General features: G+C 37.3%; 1 protein-coding gene across 1 annotated transcript; it reads left to right on the top strand.

The window, feature by feature from the left end:
* The first annotated feature begins 14,086 nt into the window (after positions 1-14,086).
* On the top strand, positions 14,087-20,960 carry LOC114531954 (protein Wnt-2b-A-like). Its single transcript, XM_028553548.1, has 4 exons — positions 14,087-14,661; positions 14,939-15,168; positions 17,771-18,039; positions 20,099-20,960. The coding sequence occupies exons 1-4, from the start codon at positions 14,582-14,584 to the stop codon at positions 20,660-20,662; spliced, it is 1,143 nt and encodes a 380-aa protein (XP_028409349.1). The 5' UTR covers positions 14,087-14,581; the 3' UTR covers positions 20,663-20,960.
* The last annotated feature ends 692 nt before the right edge of the window (positions 20,961-21,652 follow it).

The following is a 21,652-nucleotide window of genomic DNA, read 5'->3' as shown; positions in this document are numbered from 1 at the left end:
ATTTTCTTGTCTAAAATTGTATCTTATGCGTAGCTTGTAACCTAATAGTAGCCATTTGTGTTCTCGCTAAAATATCACATACATGCAGGTATGAAGTGCCTTAAAGCACTATAGTTTTCATAAGTTAGTTGTTATATGCGGCCCAAGTGAAGCTAATGGTTACGGTGCGATTCGGTTTGGTATTTTTAATGAAGCAGATTCCAAGTAAACGGTACAAGAATTAAGAAAAGCCGAATACTCATGTTACTGAGACTGAAAAGTTGATAGCCGTAGAATTAAAACCCGTCTGAATGTGAATTGGGATCTGAAAAATTTATACGTGTGGTGATGCATGGTTCGGGTAATGCGTAATCATTGCGATAATAATTGTGTTTATTTTCCGTAGCCTTGTTCCGTTCTTAACCATGCTGATATTTCTCAAACTCGTCTGATTCACTGATCCGTCTGAATGCGAATTTAAGACGAGTTTCTCTTCCAGACGAGTTTCCCGTCTTCGATGAGTTTCCCGTCTTTATGAGTTTCCCCTGTATATGAATTCGACTAAATGTATATAACTCCTATAGTCATGAGGCAACAAGCATTAGCCATTACATCTGAAATTGCAAATAAGCAAATATCCAGTTAAACAGATATTGAATATTTATTTCAAGACTGTTCGTAGCCGGTTCGTCGAATATAAAATGTACTAATCTAATATTTAAACCTTTGGAGTAAAGAGACCAACGGCTTAACAACTGTTTGACGACCACATCGTTTGTCGATAAGCTATTGTTGTCTATTTGACTTAATCGTTTCTTCGCAGCTTAAGAACTTTTACGAGGTGCATGCTTGTTGCTTTTTTTGCGAGGTGCATGCTTGTTGCCTCATGATTATACGACGTGTTATACACATTGAAATACATTCTTAATTCTTGTACTTTATTCTTTTAAGCCTATTTTTAAATGCATTGTTAATTCTTGTACTTTACTTTGACTTCAGTTCATTAAAAATACCAAACCGAATCGCACCGTAACCATTAGCTTCACTTGGGCCGCATATAACAACTAACTTATGAAAACAATAGTGCTTTAAGGCACTTCATACCTGCATGTATGTGATATTTTAGCGAGAACACAAATGGCTACTATTAGGTTACAAGCTACGCATAAGATACAATTTTAGACAAGAAAATAAATCATGAACATTAAAAAGAACTCCTTTAAATTGTTATTTCATTTGAGATCCTACCTATGAGGTATTCAGCAATATAAAAAAGTACAGCCTTTTATCGCAAGATCGTGCGGTCTACTGGCAAAGGCAGTGCTCTCGGAGTGTTAGGGCGAAGGTTCGAGCCCAAGATGGGAATGTTTTTTTCTTCTATTTCATCAAAGATCCTTCCAAAAAGGATTAAGTAAAATAAAAAAGTCTAAGCTTGCACCACAAGAACTGGTGGTGTAGTGGTGAAGACGATGATCTGCCAAGTATACAGTAGTTGGTTCAAGCCCTGGATAAACCGAAAAAGAACAAGGTATAATAAAGTGAGAATTTGTGAGTGTGAGAGGAGTAGAGCGAGAGGGCGAATATGCCCTCGCCTTGGGCGAGGAGTAGACTGAGGGGGGTTCTCTTTCCCCCGGCTTTCCTGACTTTCAAAGCAAGCTTTCTTCAAACATTTAATTGTGTTAGGGGATAGTTGGGGGTATGTGAGGATAGGTAAAAGTAGGGATAGATAGGAGTAAATAGGAGGATAAATAGGGGTAAAGAGGTTTAAATGAGTACAAAAAGACTTAAACATTTTATATAGTGTTTTCTCACCTATACCCTCCCTCCTGCCCCCGGGAGCCGTGGCGCCCAATTACTAAGTCTTTTTGTACTCATGTACCCCTCATTCACCCTACCTATCCCCTGGTTTTCCTAAATTTCCCTAAAGATTAACTTTGACATGCAAAGATTAACCGAGCACAAACCTCCCTAGAACAACATACCTACTGTTTTTTTCTTTATTTTTCTTTTTTGTGCTATGAGCAACGTCCCACACTGTTCTTGATACCCCTATCTTGTACTTGATAATCCACGACTTTACCACAAGGCTAACTGGTGATTGTTGGAAGCCTACACCAACTTATTCACCATCACCTTACAATATTTTATTAATAACGAAAATTTTCATCTAAAACGAGATTCGAACCTTCGACTGTCGACACATGAGACTAACATCTTGACCACTAGACTACAAGATTTTGAGCTGAATGGTTATGGGTATTTAATTTACTTTATCCTTTTTACGAACTTCATCATGAAAAACGATTATGGTAGGATTCGAACCATCGATTTACCACTTGGGAGTCCAATGTTTTCGCCACTACACTACAAGATCTTCCGCTGAACGGCTATGGTTATTTAATTTACTTTATCCTTTTAATTTTACAAAGTTCATAATGAAAAACGGTTATGGCAGGATTCGAAACGTCGATTTACCACTTTGGAGATCATTGTCCTCGCCACTAGACTACAAGATCTTCTGCTGAACGGCTATGGTTATTTAATTTACTTTATCCTTTTAATTTTACGAAGTTCATAATGAAAAACGGTTATGGCAGGATTCGAAACGTCGATTTACCACTTTGGAGATCATTGTCCTCGCCACAAGACTACAAGATCTTCAGCCGAATGGCTATGGTTATTTAATTTACTTTATCCTTTTTACGAAGTTAATAATGAAAAACGATGATGATAGGATTCGAACCATCGATTTACCATTTGGGAGTCGATTGTGTTAGCCACTAGACTACAAGATCTTCTACTGAAAGGCTACGGTTATTTAATTTACTTAATCCTTTTCGCGAAGCTCATAATGAAAAACGGTTATGGTGGGATTCGAACCATCGATAGACCACTTGGGAAACCATTTTCCTCGCCATTTGACTACAAGATCCTGTGGTGAAAGGTAGGTCTTTTAATTTACTTTATCCTTTTCACGAAGTTCGTAATGAAAAGCGGATATGGTAAGAATCGATCCTTCGATTTATCACATGGAAGACCATTGTTCTCGCCACTAGACTAGATGATCTTGTGCTGAACGGCTATGGTTATTTAATTTACTTCATCCTTTTCATGAAGTTCATAATGAAAAAGGGTTATGGCAGGATTCGAACCATCGATTTACCATGCACTTGGAAAACCATTGCCCTAGCCAATAGACTACAAGCTCTTGTGCTGGACAGTTATTTGATTTACTTTATCTTTTTCACTTAATTCATAATGAAAAACACTAAACAGTTATGGTAGGATTCGAACCCCCGGGAGAACATTGCTTCACAATTAGACCAGCAGAACTTGTGGCGAATTAGGACAATATTTTATTTTATTAAACCTTTTTCGAAGGATTGTACATAAATTAACGAACTCAATGAGTTATGATGATTTCTGTTCTTGTCTATAAAACGCACATAACTATACCTTATATTGGTAGCTTTAACCTAATATCAAGCATTTGTGTTGACGTAATATAATCACAGGTATAGAATCCCCAAATGAGTATTACCACAGATAAGCTAACTACCTCACCATCAGCTAGAGTTATATGTGGCCCAGGTGAAGCTAATGGTCACGGTGCGATTGTTTACGGTTAATGAAGCCAAGTCTGATTTCACGGGTAACAAATTAAAATTTAAGGAAAATGGTATTTCATGTGGTAGATTCATTAGAATATTTCAACATTCGCAACTAATTTCACAGCTGAAATTCTCTTAAGCTCCTTTATGATGCCTCACGAAAAAAAAACAGTTCAGATAAATTATATTTGAATTACTCCTCTACAGGAGGCGGATCTAGCATTTTGCTGACCGACGCGATATTTTGAACTATACCGCAGTATACACTTTTGCATGGGTGGTTTATATTTTGGTACATTCGATCTTACCAAATACCAAGGTTAAATTAATTGTACTCTTTTATATTCGAGCGTATCAAAGTCGAATATATCATATTCCGGTATATTCAACCTTACCAAGTTCGAATATATCATACTCTGATATATTTGACCTAAGAAAGTCGAATATACAACATACCTTCACTTCCTTTGTATCGTTTTACCTTTCCATAGATTGGTTGACCCTGTCCAGTATACTATATATCGGTATATTTACCAAGAAGTTTATAAGCTAGTCTTCTTTTTTGCCAATATTTCGTATTTAATTTTTGTATTGGTGAAATTTTGCATCAATCACATCAGTTTGGATTTGCCCACGTCTACATACTGTAAAATTGGTGTGTAATCATACCCCACAGTTAACAAACAAGCCAAATATTTAATCACAATTTGTTCACAAATCACAACAGCAATTTAGTTCAAATGAAGTGAAAATTTTTATTCCACGAGTCGAACAGGGAGTTCTTTAATATTTGATGAGATTTAAACAAAAGATGAAGATTGTAAAAGGTATATAAAATTATATAAATGATACAATTATATACATGCCTCCAATCATTCTTGTAAGATAATGATAAACTAACCATAAAACCTACTATTAAACCACAGGCAATACACATGTAGTACGTGAATTTATGTGCAATACAATTAATTTGATCAATTGAAAGGGTGGATCTTGTCGAGGATAAACCTTTCCTGTCTTTTCTAACTATATATTTCGCCTTTTCGTATCTCTCGTATGTACGCATCATAACTGATTAATTTCAATCAAAAATGGTTTTTTAAGTCCTTATGAATTAAATGTTGTAATCATACCTATACAACTATAACTATAGTAAATACTATATTAAGTATAACAATGCTGTTAGCTGTTTAAACCACCTTATTTCCTTTAATATCCGAAGATTATAAATGAATATTCCTCATCTAGTAAGACTAGTATACAGATGTATGCTGAACGTCGCGGACATCATGATCGCGTTGACAACTATAAAAACCAAATGGATTAAGTTTATGTTTTTAAAACGCTTTTAATATGAATAAAATGTGTCCAATACTCTCGCTTTGTTTCGATGGATTATGTCCAATTCCTTTCTTGGAAACCTCAAAGTAGATCAAATTGTCCCTCCACAAATCCATGCTTCCCAGAACCTTTCAGACTTCTTCAATATAATCTAGGACATGAAAGGTGTTCTTAAGGATTCCCATTTCCCATCTATTTCTTCCATGCATCTCGAAGCACGTTTGCGTTATAACCATATAAATAGCAGAAGAAAATATAATCATTATCTCTCGAAATTCTTTAACGATAGCTACAACCACACTATAGTAATGAGTGACTATATATATCCTTCGAGTACTATTCGTTGGCGATATAAAGATATATAAACATATATAGCTGCAGAAGTAGCTAATGACTGTTTCTCGAAATACATTTTACATACATTGGCGATAATAACCGGCATAGCAAAAGTAATGACTATATATCCACACATTGAACACTAATATCTCGGTGAATTATTAAGTAAAATATAACTGTACTATACCAAAGTCTAAGTTATTAACGTGAAGGGTATTATGACTATTATCAATCAAACCGGAGTTCATCAGTTTTTTGGGACACCCATGCATACTTTCTTTTGCGATGTAACCAAAACAGAAGTGTATAATGACTGTATCTCTGGAAATACATTGGCGATGTAAACATTGCAGCCGAAGTAGCATGACTGTTTCCCGAGATACGTTGGCGAGATAACGGCATAGCAAAAGTAATGACCATATCTTTGGAAATACTTTCTTTTGCGATGTAACCACAAAAGTATAGTAATGTCTGTATCTCTGAAAATACGTTGGCGATGTAAACATTGCAGCCGAAGTAGCATGACCGTTTCCCGAGATACGTTGGCGAGATAACGGCATAGCAAAAGTAATGAGTATATCTTTGGAAATACTTTCTTTTCCGATGTAACCACAGAAGTATAGTAACGACTGTATCTTTGGAAATACGTTGGCGGTATAAACATAGTTGCACTAGAAAGGACTATAAGTAGCTCGAAATATGTTAATTGGCATGCAATATAAACTATATAACATGCAGAAGTAATAATTATTTTCTCTTAAAATTCTTTGGCGATTTAACCATAAGTACCAGAGTAATGACTATATCCCTCGAATATTCTTTGTCGGCAGGTAGCCATATATAGCAGAGGCGATTATTATACTTCTCAAAGTATACGTTGGCGATACAACCACACCAGAAGTATTGGTTAAGTGTTGGTTAATTGGCAATATAATCATAGCAAGCAGAAGTAACGAGTGTATATCTCTCAAATTACGTTGGCATGCAAAATTTCTGGCAAATATAGCAAAAGTATAATGAACATCTCTCAAAGTACACGTTGGCGATACAGTCTTGGCAGAAGCACTTATACTTTCTCTCGAAATACGCTGGAGATATATAAAACTGGCATAGCAAAAGTAATGAGTATATATCCTCAAGTATATATATATCATATTCGTTGGCGATATATATAACCATAGCAAGCAGAAGTAATGAGTATATATACCTCTCAAAATACGTTGGCAATACTAATGATGGCATATATAGCAAAAGTAATGAACATCTCTCAAAGTACGTTGGCGAAACAGTCATGCCGAAATAATGACTTTCTCTCGAAATACGTTGGCGATAATAACCGGCACTGTAAAAGTAATGATCGACTATCCTCAAGTACTCTATTCGTTGGCGATATAACCATGGCAGATGTAATGCCCATGCATCTCGAAACACGTTGGCGATACAGCCACATGCAGGAGGTAATGACTATATAATCCTCAAGTGAGTGAAGTGACCATAATCGTTAGCAATAAAACCAACCATATAGCAAAAGTAATGATTATAGCTCTTAAAATAAGACATAGCAGAAGTGAGGTTATCCTATATATACTATTCCGTCTATTCGTTGGCAATACAACAATAGCAGGGCCGCGGGACGGTTGTACGAAAGGTGCATGGATAGCGCTATATATATGCCATCCATATGCACGGATATAGAGGCTTCTCATTGGAGACCTTCTGCGGTTAAGACATCATTTATAGTGTATTTTCTTACTTCCCTGATACTACCTATGACCTGGAAACAAGAAGTGACATCAAAGCCGCGATATATAAACGATGTTTCGAAATTTATACCCGTGAAAAAAGGTAGAAAATGCGAATCTATTTCAATAAATCGGCCGCCTCGATCACGTCTATTCTACTCGGTTAAAATAAGTGACAAAGATTGAAACCAAGATGATGGATCAACTTTGTCAGTAGGGAGCTTTAGCAGCGACTACGAGTGCGACTACCAGTACGAGATTCGTCATTCCCGCGCGTTGTTTGCTTACGCCATCAGCCGAAACTCGTAGTCGTTGCCCGTTGGACTTTCGAGTTTGGCTGATGGTGTATGCAAACAACGCGCGAGAATGAGGAATCTCGTACTTGTAGTCGCTGCTAAAATTCCCTACTGTTGATTGGACAACAGAAACACGTACATGCGAGTGCACCAGGTAAATAGGTAGGTAGTTTGTTTGGGAGGTGATTCCAAAGCACATCGCCGCTGCTATATTAATTGAAACTTTTTTTCAGATATTCTCGATTCGGCCTAGGAAGAGTTAGGTCCGCTGCGGTACTTCGGAGGTGATAATTAGTTTGATCTATTTCTCTTCTCACGAAGGACCCCCGAAGACCCGGCGCGTTGTGGTCATTAAGTATCTTGTACATTTATACTGACTTGGCACCAGACAGTCTAAGTTTAAGTGTATCCTAAGTTTTGCAAGTTGGCAAAAGGTTTTCAGTTTTTTTTATAACCGATAGGTACAGTGGAATGGAAATTTTATTAGAAAATCACAATTTGAGCAAAGGCGTTTATTGCCTCCTGCTGTGAGATAACATTTCCTGTAAGTCCTTCTCTTAAGTGAAAAGTTAATTGAATAATACACCCGCTAAATTACACCCGCTATTGCATTAGTCGAACTTCATTCATTAAATGGGCAAGACACATCTGAAAACACGACAAAACAAGTTTAATGGATGGCTCTTCTTACTCGTTATAACTCTCTGGTTATCAATACGTCTGAAACCTATAATAATCCATCTCCATATCAAAACTACTCCTCAAAACATCTGTATTTCCTCTCAACTTACAAGCCTACCGGACAGATTATGTTTTCTTTGGACTTCTACTCGTGATAACAAGTTGCGGAGATCAAACCATGCTATCAATCTCCGCTATGGCCTACAATTCCAAATTAAGCAAAAGGCATTACATGTTGTCCTTCTCATCCTACTCGCTGGCGATATTGCCACCAATCCTGGACCCCAAACCACAACTCAGCGTTGGCTATCATTCAATGCACAAAGTCTTCAAAGCTTCAACAGAAGAGAAGATGGAACATTCTCAAGTAATCTAAGATCGTTTCAAGACCTTGTTTACTCGGAAAATCTCGATGTAATATCAGTCACTGAAACATGGCTTAATGACAGTGTGAGTGATCATGAAATATTACCTTGCTCTGAATACAACATCATCAGAAAAGATCGGCCATCCAACAAACGTGGTGGCGGTGTACTATTAGCTTTACGTGAAGGAATAGAGTACAATAGAGTTACCTCGGGGACTTGGTCTGACCAGTTAGAAATTGTAGCTGTCGAAATTGTCACTCGTGTGTATTCTGTGTGTTTGCTATAGACCACCGAACTGTGATCATGAAGAATGGCGTATCCTGTTTGAATCATTCTTACAAGACGCTGAGAAATACGAAAAGATTATAATAACGGGAGACTTCAATTTTCCTGAATTAAATTGGAACTATAACACTACCTCCAGCCAAAATGTTTCAGCGAATTCTATAAAGTTCCGAGATCTCGTAAATGACTTTTTCCTTGAACAAACTAACCCATTTCCGACGCGAAAAAGAAACATCCTTGACTTGATCCTGACCAACACTCCTGAGGCCGTTACTGGTATATCGTGTATATCGCCAAAGGCTATGGACGTTTTCAGCGACCATAATCTTCTGTTTTTTGAATATAACGTATGTGCCAAGTTATCGTCCTGCGTCACGCGAACGGTTCTAGATTACAGTTCTGCAGACTGGAAGGGTCTATTCAAAACGCTATCATCAATTGACCTTTCCTCGTCAATAGTCTTAGATAAATATAATAGTGACAGTTCCGGAAAACTCCCTAACAACTCCGACAACCTAGAAAATAATTCGAGCGACATTGACGATGATTGGCAACGTTGGTGTGATCGTTATATGAATGCTGTGTATCGTCACATTCCTACCAAAGTCATCAAGAAACGCAAATCTCCACCTTGGTTTGACAGTGACGTTCGACATCTACTGAAGAAAAAGGAAACAGCTAGACGAAGAGCGAAAAGAACATCTAACACCAAACACTGGGAATCCTTCCGTGAACTTCGCCGTTGCTGTAAATCCCTACTTTTACAAAAACGTAAAAAATTCTTCCAGAACTTACCCAACTTAACGAGATCTAACCCGAAGAAATTTTTGTCGCTGTTTAAATCCGTGTCAAAAACGTCCACTGTGCCAAGCAAAATGACCTGGAAACGAAGTGAAGAGACTATAACAGCTGAAAACCCAGAGGACATTGCAAACCTTTTAAACAACTACTTCCATTCCATGTTTAATCCTCCCCTTTCCCAGGACGAGTATAATAATCATCCAACTCTGATCACCTCATCCTGTGAACCAATTACAGATATCCACATTTCCTCTGATGCTGTCAGACGTGTTCTCCTCTCGCTTGATGTCAGCAAAGCCACAGGCCCAGATAAAATCCCTGCAAGGTTACTCAAATACAGCGCACCCTATATCTCGTCATCGCTGAGTGATCTATTTAATAAGAGCTTGCATGCAGGAAGAATACCAGCGGAATGGAAGATATCAAATGTAACACCTATTCCTAAAAGTGGTCAAAAGCATGAAGTCTCAAATTATCGGCCAATCTCTCTGCTTTCCATTGTATCGAAAGTCTTAGAGCGTTGTATCTACGATCAACTAATTAACCATCTATCCTGCCAACTGCATAATCTCCAGTTTGGTTTTCTCAAGGGAAAGTCTACAACATCACAGTTACTTCAAGTTCTTCATGAGATTGGCAAATCGCTAGATAAAAGAGTTCAAACAGACATTCTATACCTAGACTTTGCTAAAGCATTCGACAGAGTCGATCATAAACTACTCATCAAGAAATTACAAAGCGTTGGGGTTGGTGGTAACTTACTGGCCTGGTTTGAAAACTATCTCACTGACCGCTATCAGCAAGTTACAGTTCTAGGCAAAACATCTCAACCAATACCAGTGCTGTCAGGTGTTCCTCAGGGTTCAATCCTTGGTCCATTATTATTCCTTGTTTATGTGAACGATCTACCACAAAAGGCGACTTCATCGTCGGTAGCGCTATTTGCTGATGATACCAAGTGTTATCGTGCAATACAAACAACAGAGGACGTTAACAATCTTCAAAGTGATCTCGACGAAATCAACCAGTGGTGCCAGACGTGGCGTATGAGCCTCAACCAGTCTAAGTGCGGTGTTCTCACTGTGACAAGAAATCGAAAGCTAGTTCCATCAAGCTACAACCTGACAAATCACGATCCTTCAATCACATCAATGATCAAAAACCGAACTGTGCAAAAGGACCTCGGGGTTTTTATAACCTCAGATCTCAAATGGAACCACCAATATCAGCTGTATGTACGAAAGCTAACAGAATGCTGGGGTTTGTAAGAAGATCTTCTAACAACCTGAGTGATCCTCGTATCCGCTGCACACTATATAAGACCTTGGTACGAAGTCAATTTGCATACAGCTCGCAAGTCTGGTCACCACAGTCTGTTTCTCTTATCCTTGAAATGGAAAAGGTTCAAAGACGTGCAACAAGAGTCATCTTGTCGTTGCCGTTTGGATCCAAAACAAGCTACAAAAACCGGCTGCTAAAAACAGGGCTACTCCCTTTGAGCTACTGGCATGAGTACCTGGACCTAATTCACTTCTTTAAAGAAATGAGACACAGTCAAAACATAGAAGTTAAATTAAGTAATCGTGTCACAAGGAGCGAGACATTGAATAGCGTTAGTATAAACATACCAAGAGTAAACACCTTAACATATCAAAATAGCTATTACAACAGAACTCCTAGAATCTTCAACAGTCTACCGCCACATATACGTAGATCAGATGTTACCATTGGACAATTTAAGTCATACTTATTGGATTATTATAATAAGATGACTGAACTGGTATATAACATTGATGTTCCGCAATCTTTTAAAACTATCTGTGTTAAATGTCATTCATGTCGTCCGTTATGTAAACTTTGATAAAATGTGCTGTAGAGGTTGATTCGCTGACCTCAGAATATTTCTAATGAGCTTCTCAGCCTTCACTGTTCAAATTGGTAATATTCTTGAAACATATTACTATATTAGGAAACTAATACAATTTGTTCAATGTCTGGTTGTTTCTATGAGGGCAGCGAAATAACCATTATCTTGTAAATGTTGTTTGTGCATGCTTAATGTAATTTTAGGTACCCTATTAATGGAGCAATAAGCTCTGTAGGGATCACTGGTCAGAATTGACAAAGCATGTAAATAATAATAATTCCCTGGAAAGTGACAGAACCTTTATATGCCTTGTTATATAAATATGACTCATTCATATATTATTAACACATTTTCAGTAGCTATATAACAAGTTTTAAGAAATTTAATTCTATTTTGAGGTCACAGATCAAATTCAAAATTTAAAATAATAATCGTGAAACCTAGACTCGGCTACCCGGGTAATTATATTATTTATGCATGCAGACACATTGATATCACAGAGTTATGTAGGATCAACAATCCGGTGCATGTAGTTCAGTATAGCTTCCGTATAGCCAAGTCATGGATTTTTATGTTCAAGTCGTAACGCCTATGCCAATGCACCTAGGATGTAGCTAAAACTTTATGGTCTAGTCATAATCATGAGTAATGGGACTGTAAACTGTCAATTGTAATGGAGAAATAAACGACAGGATTCTCATAGTCAAAACTGTACTCATGATCCCACTGTTCAATGCGAGCATGAAACGTCAACCACGTTCCCATGCATGCAGGGTATACTTATATACCAGTTCTTGGTAATCCTGTAGTTCAGTATAGCTTCCGTATAGCCAAGTCATGGATTTTTATGTTCAAATCGTAACGCCTATGCCCATGCACCTATATAGGATGCAGCTAGCACTTTATGATAGTCATGTTCAGCTATATTGTCAAGTCATGGACAAGTTGATTATTTCCTAATCTTTTTCCACTTTTACTCAATCAACCAGAACATATATATGTATCGCCTTCAACTTGGCAAGCAAAGACTCTTTGTCTAATTAAAACTTTTCATTGATCTTCTCTGTATGGGAGACCAAAGCTGTCACTATTTCCGAAAGCGTGCATGCACATGCATTTTAAAACTTTTAAGATCCGAATCATTTGGACCTCAATTTGGATGCATGCAATGTAACTACAGACTTTACAACGACTTACGCGCTAGTATTCTAAACATGCATCCTCACTCAATAGGCTTGGCCTCCTTTAAGGCGACGTTACACGCGTGACAAAATTATAAATCACTCGCAACGCAGCAATAATAAGCAAATATTTAAACAACCGATATTGTGTGGATAAAAAAGTTCATAAACTTCAAGTTGTTTCTCAAACAATTTCCTTGTTCTGAACTGGCTCATATACTTTATCCCATCAGTCGACGAGTAAACCGCGTTGCGAGTTGTTGTTGGAAGTTGTTTCGTCTAAGGTACTTTTACTGAATTAACAGATTCAGTGGCGTAAAACGCAGAAAATCAGGTTCTAATTTAGGAATCAGTTGTGAATTCCCATACTCCAGCGAACTTCTAAAATATATATACAGCCGATAATTTTATAAATATATAATAGCTACATCACGATGCGACGCTAATCTCAGATTATGTTGTAGGCTATATAGCTGTATATAGCCAGCTCATTTATTGCAGGCGTAAATCATCCATATAATTATATACATTTATCCTTTTTATAAAGATTTGGCAAAAATAAAAACGACAAGCATATATATTTATATTATATTTATTTATAGAACAGCATGATTATATTCAATATTATTTTTCTACAGATAGCATCAGTCCTACAGGTAACATCACCTCTTATCGCTGCTTTTTTTATAATTCGTCTAACTTGATAACATTGTTTGCTTTTGAAATATAGTGTAAATTTAACTGTTTGTGTGAAGTTGATTACAATTCGAAGAAGGCCCGGAATGCTGACGTTAAGTTTATCATCATAATTATGTAGCAATTTAAAACAAAGCTATCTATAATTTGTTTAAATATAGCGCCTGCCAGACTGACATAGCCCCTAACTTCCCCTCCAGCAATTTAGTCAAACGTGTCTTAGACTGCTTTACGAGGTTTACTCGTATATTCAGTCTAAATCGGCTAAGCGGTAATCAATTACCGCCATACTGCTTCTATAGATTTTCGAGAATATGGCTGCCCCATTCGCAAAAGTTACAAAACTTTTTTAAAACAGTTCGCCAATTAGCGAGACACGCTGTGACTGTGTGACACATTTGATTGTTCCTATTCAATTCAACTACGTTATTATCGGGAACATGTCAGCTCAAAACGTCAGCCAAAAAACTCATTACGGAAAGTGTTGGCTTGCCGATAAAGTCTGGCGTGAGCGATAGCTATATAATTAGCGATATACGGTGAAGACCCACCTATTCCTAATCTCCTAATACCTGCCATTTACCATCACACACACAAAGACTGTCAAAAGTTGCAAGGGCACCGTGCTATGTCGTACACGCCTACCGCTTCACTTCCATTGCACGGTTAAAAGCCTGTCGAGCCGACGGCAGACCATTTCGACATCGACCTTGAATAGACGAATCAATTAAGGGATTAAGGTATTGATTTCGGAATTAATGTCGGGTCGGTCGGCGAAGACATTTACGGCGAGTTTAAAGGAATCTTGATAATAGCTGTAATAGCTTCAGTTTTTTCAAAGTCAAGCCTCAGCTAGATATTTCGAACGCCCAGAGGTAATGAAAATATTTTATTTAAAACATTTTATAACCTACGACTACGTGCGATATACTTCAATGCTGCGTATACGGCTCTAGGCGAATATTATACAAACAATTTAATTGATATAAAGTGCTCTGTTTATTGCTTTTATCAACTTGTAACTTGTAAGACACTGATTGAGAACACCAATGCCGTAAAGCAATGCTCAAACGGGGTCGAAAATTCGTTCTTGAGCAATCGAACCAATCCAGGAAGCTTATTCCACCCCCGACAGTTGCGGTAAACACAACTTCTCCGTAATTTCTATCGCATTTTCTCAACCTTAAAGCCTTAGAGCTGAGCAGTTTATAACTTTTATTGCGATTCATTATCATTCTTTCCCTCCTTAATTGCTGCTAAATGACTGCAGCATTCAATGACCATATCCCACTTTCCTGTGGCGCACTTAAGTGTTGATCCTTAGAAATCTATCATTCGTACGTCCGTCTACTCTACCGTATACACTTACTGCTCAAGAATCGAACAACGTTGCGATCATGAGGCTCTCGGATTTGAAGGCATTGTTCGTCGTGGTTATTCTATTAAATTCTATCATTCTCTCAAATGGAAACTGGATGTAAGTAATATAGGTTTACATGATTCCTGAATGCCGTATTGTAAAGTTTATTAAATAACGCTGAATATTTTCAAATTTGCTGATTAGCAAAGAGTAACTTGTAACTTGTTTCGTTTTTCATATATATGAATACATATATACTGTAAACTGCGGCATATAAAAGTTTTCACAGAATTCTATAATCGTCATTATATTCGATCGTATAAATTTGTTTGGGTAAATATTGGCTCGTCCTCTCATCAGTGCAAGATTGTATAATAGTTTCTCTTTTATATAGGTATATGTCGAAGGTGTACGCACTTGGCGCAAAAGTCATGTGCAACAACGTAGTCGGCTTGGTCGGTACACAGCGAACGCTTTGCCGAGAAAATCCCGAAGTAATGACGAGCATCGGCAAAGGAGCGAAACTTGGCTTGGAACAGTGTCAGAAGCAGTTCAGCCAGGATCGTTGGAATTGTTCGACGTTCGAACAAGATACGTCTGTCTTTGGAAAGCTCATGCGAAGATGTAAGTAGACCACATGTTACACACATGCCAGTGTGAGTGAATTTGTTAATCTTAGAATGCCATGGGGTGTTTTAGCTGCATTACCGTCTCCATGATTTTAATCCTAATTGTCTTTGTCAAATTCTTGTTGATTCAACTGGTCTTTGTCTGAGTCGCGTTTGATATGTCTTTCTATGCACATCAAACGATCATTTCCAATTAGATTCGGTGTTGACTGTTGAGATTTTAGCACGATGCTAACTATATATAATCAGCACCTGATACTTCTACTGACAATATATACACGACGCCGTCTTTTAAAAATGCAAATGCGAAACTCAGTGTCGTCGTGTCCATGTTTATCAAAAAAGGACATACTTCGGAGAATTTGTATACCTGATTACTATACTTGTCTACTGCAGAACGAGAATAACATGCATTAAGTCAAGGATTCGTCTACTTTCGAAGTCATTCGCATAGTAATATGTGGATGAAAAAAATTAAAAGAAAATGGTCGAACCAATGCCATTATGTAACAACACATCAGGGGGCATGCAGGGCCGTCGAACGCATTTTGAAAAGGCTTTTCTGCAGCATGCAACTATATTGGTAATTTGTATTTGACGCGATGCTATATCGATAGAGACAAATGCTGTGGGCTTGTCTAAATGTTTTTCTCCTCCGGGTATATAGTGAACTATATAACAATATGAAGTATTCACGTAAAGTTAATTGTACAAGTGAAGGAGTTTGTTTTTTCTCACGACATCGATAAACCCTCTGAGAACATCACCCACTCCATTCTCAGGCGCGGCTTGTTCTGATCAGTGCATGTGGTTGTGTACTGCCTCAGCATAAAACCTCACCACTCAAAGACGTCATTGACACTAAGTCGTGTCGAATCTTCCCTGGCAACCTTACCCCGTTTAGCATGCAGTGCATGCAGACAATATTAAACAGAAGGTCTTACATTTAAAAAAGTGTAAGCAGCTATTAAAGTTGGACGGCCCATGCATGATTAATTTGTTTATATCACCTATCCTGAGCTCATAAATCACAAGGGTCTTGATTCCAAGCAGCATTTTTAAACCAGTTCACAAATAAATACTGTTAAGTTATATTTATTGGTGTTGCCTATTTTATATAAGCAACATTTCAACAGATTAAAATTTTACGTGTATGCATGCACGACCGTGGCAAAGAAAAGTTGATGAAATTGTATGCAAAAAGAAAAACCCTCTATGCAATGGTAATTTTAAGAAATTACATAACCCAACATTGATGCCTTTATTAAAGTTTAGGGTTTTTTTAATTAGCGGTATATATAAAGCACATAAACTTAACATACCTATTACAGGGCAGGATGGGGTTTTTCAATTTTGCTTTTTTGGCATTAAATGGTGTAACTCTAGATGCTATTAAATTCTGGTAACCGCTGAGTATTTTGATAAAATATAGAACGAAACAAACTACGTAAAGACTATAATACTACATCGCTGTGGTTTACCAAAAAAAATTGCCAGAATAAAACAGTATAATTATACACCATTATCACCATTCACGTGGTGAAATCGTATTAGTATATTGCATGAACTGGCAGACTTCCATGTACATGTATGGTCACAATAGAGAAAAGAGTAAAAATAGCTATAAATGCAATACAAAATGTACTTTGTATCATACACAATTATAATAAACTTACTGACGAACGTAGGTGCTTAAAAAGTGAAACAAACCTAAATATAGCATTGATGATAAATCTAGAAGAAGCATATATATTGGTACATGAGAATATATGGCAATATTCCTCTTAGATATCGCCAAACAGCAGCCAAACATTGCAACAGTTCGTTTAAAAGTTGAATGGTAAATGAGACCAGGGCCAATATATTCAAGAGCACTGTACGAGACTGCTATATGAAAACACTTTAGTGTAAATTACTTTCGGATGAACGTGCTCGACATACGCAATTATTTAGAAATATAGCATGCACTTTATAAAGGATTTGACCCACGAAGTACGATTTCATCACTGCACGAAGCCCCTCCTTAGCACAATTTTAGATTTCCTGATTATGCTTGATGACAAGAGATCACTCTTATTATAATTGCGAGATTTTTTAACCCCACTAAGCTATATTCGAGAAAGATAGTGGGTTTCGTGATATGCTAATATACAAGTGCTGTTCTTGAATCTTACTAACCTTGCCCTTTGGTTAAAGCCGTGTCAAACGATGCAGTTTTTCTTTCAACTTGTGATCCAATTCAATTTTAGAGAGATCTGAAAAATCCTGAAAAGTGCTTATTACACTCCAGGGATGTTTTCTTATTTCGAAAACTTTCCAATAATTTACATCTCTCAAGAGCAGAATTGCACCGTGTAACACGGCTTTAAGTGTTATGTTATTCTCATATGCTGGGATTTAGTCCAGAATCGGTTATACATGTCGACGGATTTTTTGCGTGCCACTACACTATACTATGTTACTTTATATACACGAAAATAATGAGAACCCGGTGTTTCTTATGATTATAAGTGTGCATTTCGTCAGTTATTTAGATAATGGTAATAATCTGAATATATATCGGAAAAAAAATGATAATAATAATTCTTACTTTGTAGCCAATAAGGAGACGGCGTTTGTGCATGCAATAACCTCGGCAGGTGTCGTGTACGAAGTAACCCGTGCTTGCAGCCGAGGAGAGCTGAGAGAATGCAATTGCGACAGGAAGAATGAGAAGACAAGTGAAAACGATGGATTTCAGTGGGGAGGATGCAGCGAGAATGTTGGTTACGGAATCCAGTTTGCCCGCACGTTTATTGACTCTCGTGAAACCCAGCAAGATCCACCCGCGCTTATGAATCTACACAACAACAAAGTCGGACGAAAGGTAAGCTTCTATGTTCTGTTACCGACTTACAGTGTGTAGAACATGCCGATATCTGTATGGTAATAATAGTACATAAGGTGATATGTACATATGGTAATAATATAAAGTACATATTTGAATTAATATAATAGTACATAAAGAATGATACACCAACTACAAGTAATGAATGATACGCAACGTGCATAATAACGATTTGCAAAGTACAGGTTACTTTTTACGAAAGTAAATAATAAATTCGAGAAGCGTGCATGCATGAATTGACTTTGAGGTGTTGAATTAAGGGATGAAATCATCATCTCGACTGATGTGCTTCATTCACTTGGTTCCATAAAGACTTATTTCAATATCTCAAAAGCTTTTTATGTTTAATCTCGAGCAACCGGGATCATGTAAACGGCTTCTTGGACACATCAGTACCAAAAATGGCTATATGTAATTCTGAACGTACAGTGAACCATATATGGGGATATCGTCAAGATGTTTCATGCTCGATCCTTTTCAAATGCCGAGAGCCACTCAACGGCACCGTGGGCTTTGTTTTGTTTATATATACACTGATTTATCGTTGCTATATTTTATTGGTTTACGTATAACATTGCTCATAAAATCAGATTCATATTAATCCAGCATTTAAGAGAATATCGAGTTCATGTAAGGGTTCGTTTTTCAAAGCAAGTAAACTGTCTATGATTTCGGTGCACGAATACTTTATTTCTGTTCGTAATCAAAGCACTCTGGGCAAACGTCAGGTCGTCACGAAATATTTCAAACTCCGGACCAAGCCAATTTCCAGGTTTATAATCCAAATCGATGTTGCCATTAGAGGAGCCGATCTGGGCCCAAGTTCAAGTCGTCGTGCTGGGGACAACCAGTTGTATTCAACAAATGTCTTCCATGCATGCATTAATGCAAATTTATCAAACAAACAAAATGATTTCATCTTTCTGAGGATGGTGAATCCAAGATTATTTAAATTTTTGCCGAATACTTAACCTTGCTAGACCTTTGATTGATTGTTCAATTGTAGGAAATTGACTGGCAATTGCAGGCAATAACGTAAACCTAATTGGCAAAGAACGGGAAACTGGTGCATATATAATGTTTATAATCGTTACGAAAACATAATTGAGTTAGCTCGTAACAGGCAAGCCAAGTGGTTAATGATTAAAAAAAATCAGCACTACACATGAAAGTTTTCTTTGTGCACGAACGCAATTTTTATAAGGGTGCACTACGAACGCAATTTTTATTAAGTGTGTATGCTGTTCCGACTGGTTAGTTATCGTTGAACGTTTTTACAATAATGGATAAAATACACTACACTGATGAGATAAAGCTAATAGAATATATTGCCAATTTCTAAACATAAGATCCTAACATGTCCTTTATTGTTCACATCGATAAATATAAACATATATCGATATATTTGTATATAATTAATTTCAGATCTTTGACGTCATTTCGGGAATACATGGTGAGAATATTCTCATGCGTCTACATGTGTAGGGGGCGATATATATATGAACTATTATTATAGATGCGTATATAAACAATCGTTAAAATGTCGTCATGCACTAGAAGGAAGGGCGGTCGATTTAATTGCTAAATTGCACTTCACCACCTGTGGCTTTTTCTTGTCTACCTTAATCAAGAATCTCCATCAGGCAAAGTCGCAATTAACAGATCTTATCATGCAAAACGCATGCAGCATCACAGGAATCCAATACTTATATGCACGAGGCATATTTTCCATACTTCATGAATGCCAAATTATATGCTAGTTTATCCAGTCTCCCCGGTCGTTCTCATTTGGCATCCTGTTATATAGAGAATAATACATGCATGGATTCGCGGAAATATGGAATTTATTTCGAGTGTTGAGAATGATATCGAGTTTTACGAAAGAGTTTTATGACTAATAAATAAAGTAATAAAGAGTTTTACGACTTACTATTCTCATAATTATGCATGTCTGTCTTGATTTATCCGAAAAATATTCTTAAGAACTCGTTTGTTCTGTTGGATAATGTCTAATGAGATTTTTTTTCTTTTTTTAAAGGCAGTTCGACGTTTAATGGAACTCCAGTGTAAATGCCACGGAGTATCTGGTTCTTGCGCCGTGAAAAGTTGTTGGAAACAAATGATGCCCTTTGAAACAGTCGGAAATTTGTTGCGTCGAAAGTATTTGAACGCCATCAAAGTTACTGTCGACCAAGCTGGAAAATCTTTATCGAAAGTCAACAAAAGGAAGAAACCCTCCGGGGAGGCGATGGTCTTTTTGGAGAATTCGCCGGACTACTGCAGGAAAGACGATGCGACGGGATCGCCTGGAACAGGAGGGCGTGAATGCAACAAAACAAGGGACGGTGTCGGGAGCTGTGCCGCTCTATGCTGTGGACGAGGTTTCGATACAATTGAAATGGATGATGAGAGCAAATGCGATTGTCAGTTTCATTGGTGCTGCTACGTTAAGTGTAAAGACTGTCATTATAAGGTGGACAAAAACTTTTGCAAGGCGCCGCCCAAAGCAGAATCATCAAGGCCACGGCCGCGCGGAAAACGTGACGGGCGGAGGAGATTTGAAATACAAAATAATGTTCTGAAAAATCACGTTGTTATATGATATCTCTTGTCCTTATAATGACTACAACTAGACGTAGTCCAGGTAACATTCTAAGCCTAATCGAGAAAACATCCGTTTTCGTATATGGATTACAGAACATTTTAAGCTTATATACAGTCCACATAAAATATTCCACAGCTTTTCATTTTTATATATCAACTGAAACATGTTATATAAATCAGTTGCATGTTCAATAAAGAGCATTAGATTCGATCAATAGTAATATACAGTAGGAGGCAAAAGTTTGAGTCCAGTGACTGTATTTCTTTGTTTCAGCAGCATATATTAATATTCTACACAAAAACCTTACCGATAAGTGAACTAGAAAAAAGTAAACAAGTAAACAGAAAAATACATGCTGTACAACAACTATGAGATGTTATGATATTCATTTTTACGTATTTTAATGTGCAAACATGCATTTACATGTCATTGCTTAGTTCCCTCTTTTTTGCTCTTGAAATGACCTTTATTCTTGCTCGCATAGATTCCATAGGTTTTTTAATGTCACACGTTCAATACCTTGCCAGCATTCGTTGACCACTTGCCTCAAGTCAGCCTGGCTGGCGGGTCTGTGCCTCGCCCTCTTCCGGTTAAAACGGTTCTACAAGTGCTCCATAGGTTTTAGATCTGGAATATGAGGTGGAAAGCCATGACAACGAGATCACCAGAATGAGTATGCTTCTAAACGATTTCTGGCACATAGAAGATGTGCATGTGCTTAGGGTGATTATCATGTAGTTAGACGTGCGATCATCTTTGTACCAGATGAAATTCCATGTCCTTGAAGAATTGGATGATACTTTCTTTAATTAGGATCCTATTATATCTTTCAATATTGCCAAACCGAGCATGACCAAAGCAGCTAAAAGTTTGCTTGAGTAGGATTTAGTTTCTTCGAACCTCTCCAAGGTTAGTTGCATACCACCTTTTTAAATTCTCACTTCTTCTGCGATCTTACGAGGAAAGAATCCTTCAATACTTAATGGA

Source organism: Dendronephthya gigantea, unplaced genomic scaffold, assembly GCF_004324835.1.
Source record: "Dendronephthya gigantea isolate DGI-Jeju-01 unplaced genomic scaffold, DenGig_1.0 000076F, whole genome shotgun sequence".
NCBI lineage: Eukaryota > Metazoa > Cnidaria > Anthozoa > Malacalcyonacea > Nephtheidae > Dendronephthya > Dendronephthya gigantea.
This window is presented reverse-complemented; position numbering and strand designations above follow the sequence as displayed.

Excerpts from the sequence above, each read along its gene's own strand:
- LOC114531954 (XM_028553548.1), top strand. The coding sequence starts at position 14,582 with ATGAGGCTCTCGGATTTGAAGGCATTGTTCGTCGTGGTTATTCTATTA. Across the intron at positions 14,662-14,938 it reads CTCTCAAATGGAAACTGGAT|GTATATGTCGAAGGTGTACG; the intron begins GTAAGTAATATA and ends TCTTTTATATAG. Across the intron at positions 18,040-20,098 it reads ACAACAAAGTCGGACGAAAG|GCAGTTCGACGTTTAATGGA; the intron begins GTAAGCTTCTAT and ends CTTTTTTTAAAG.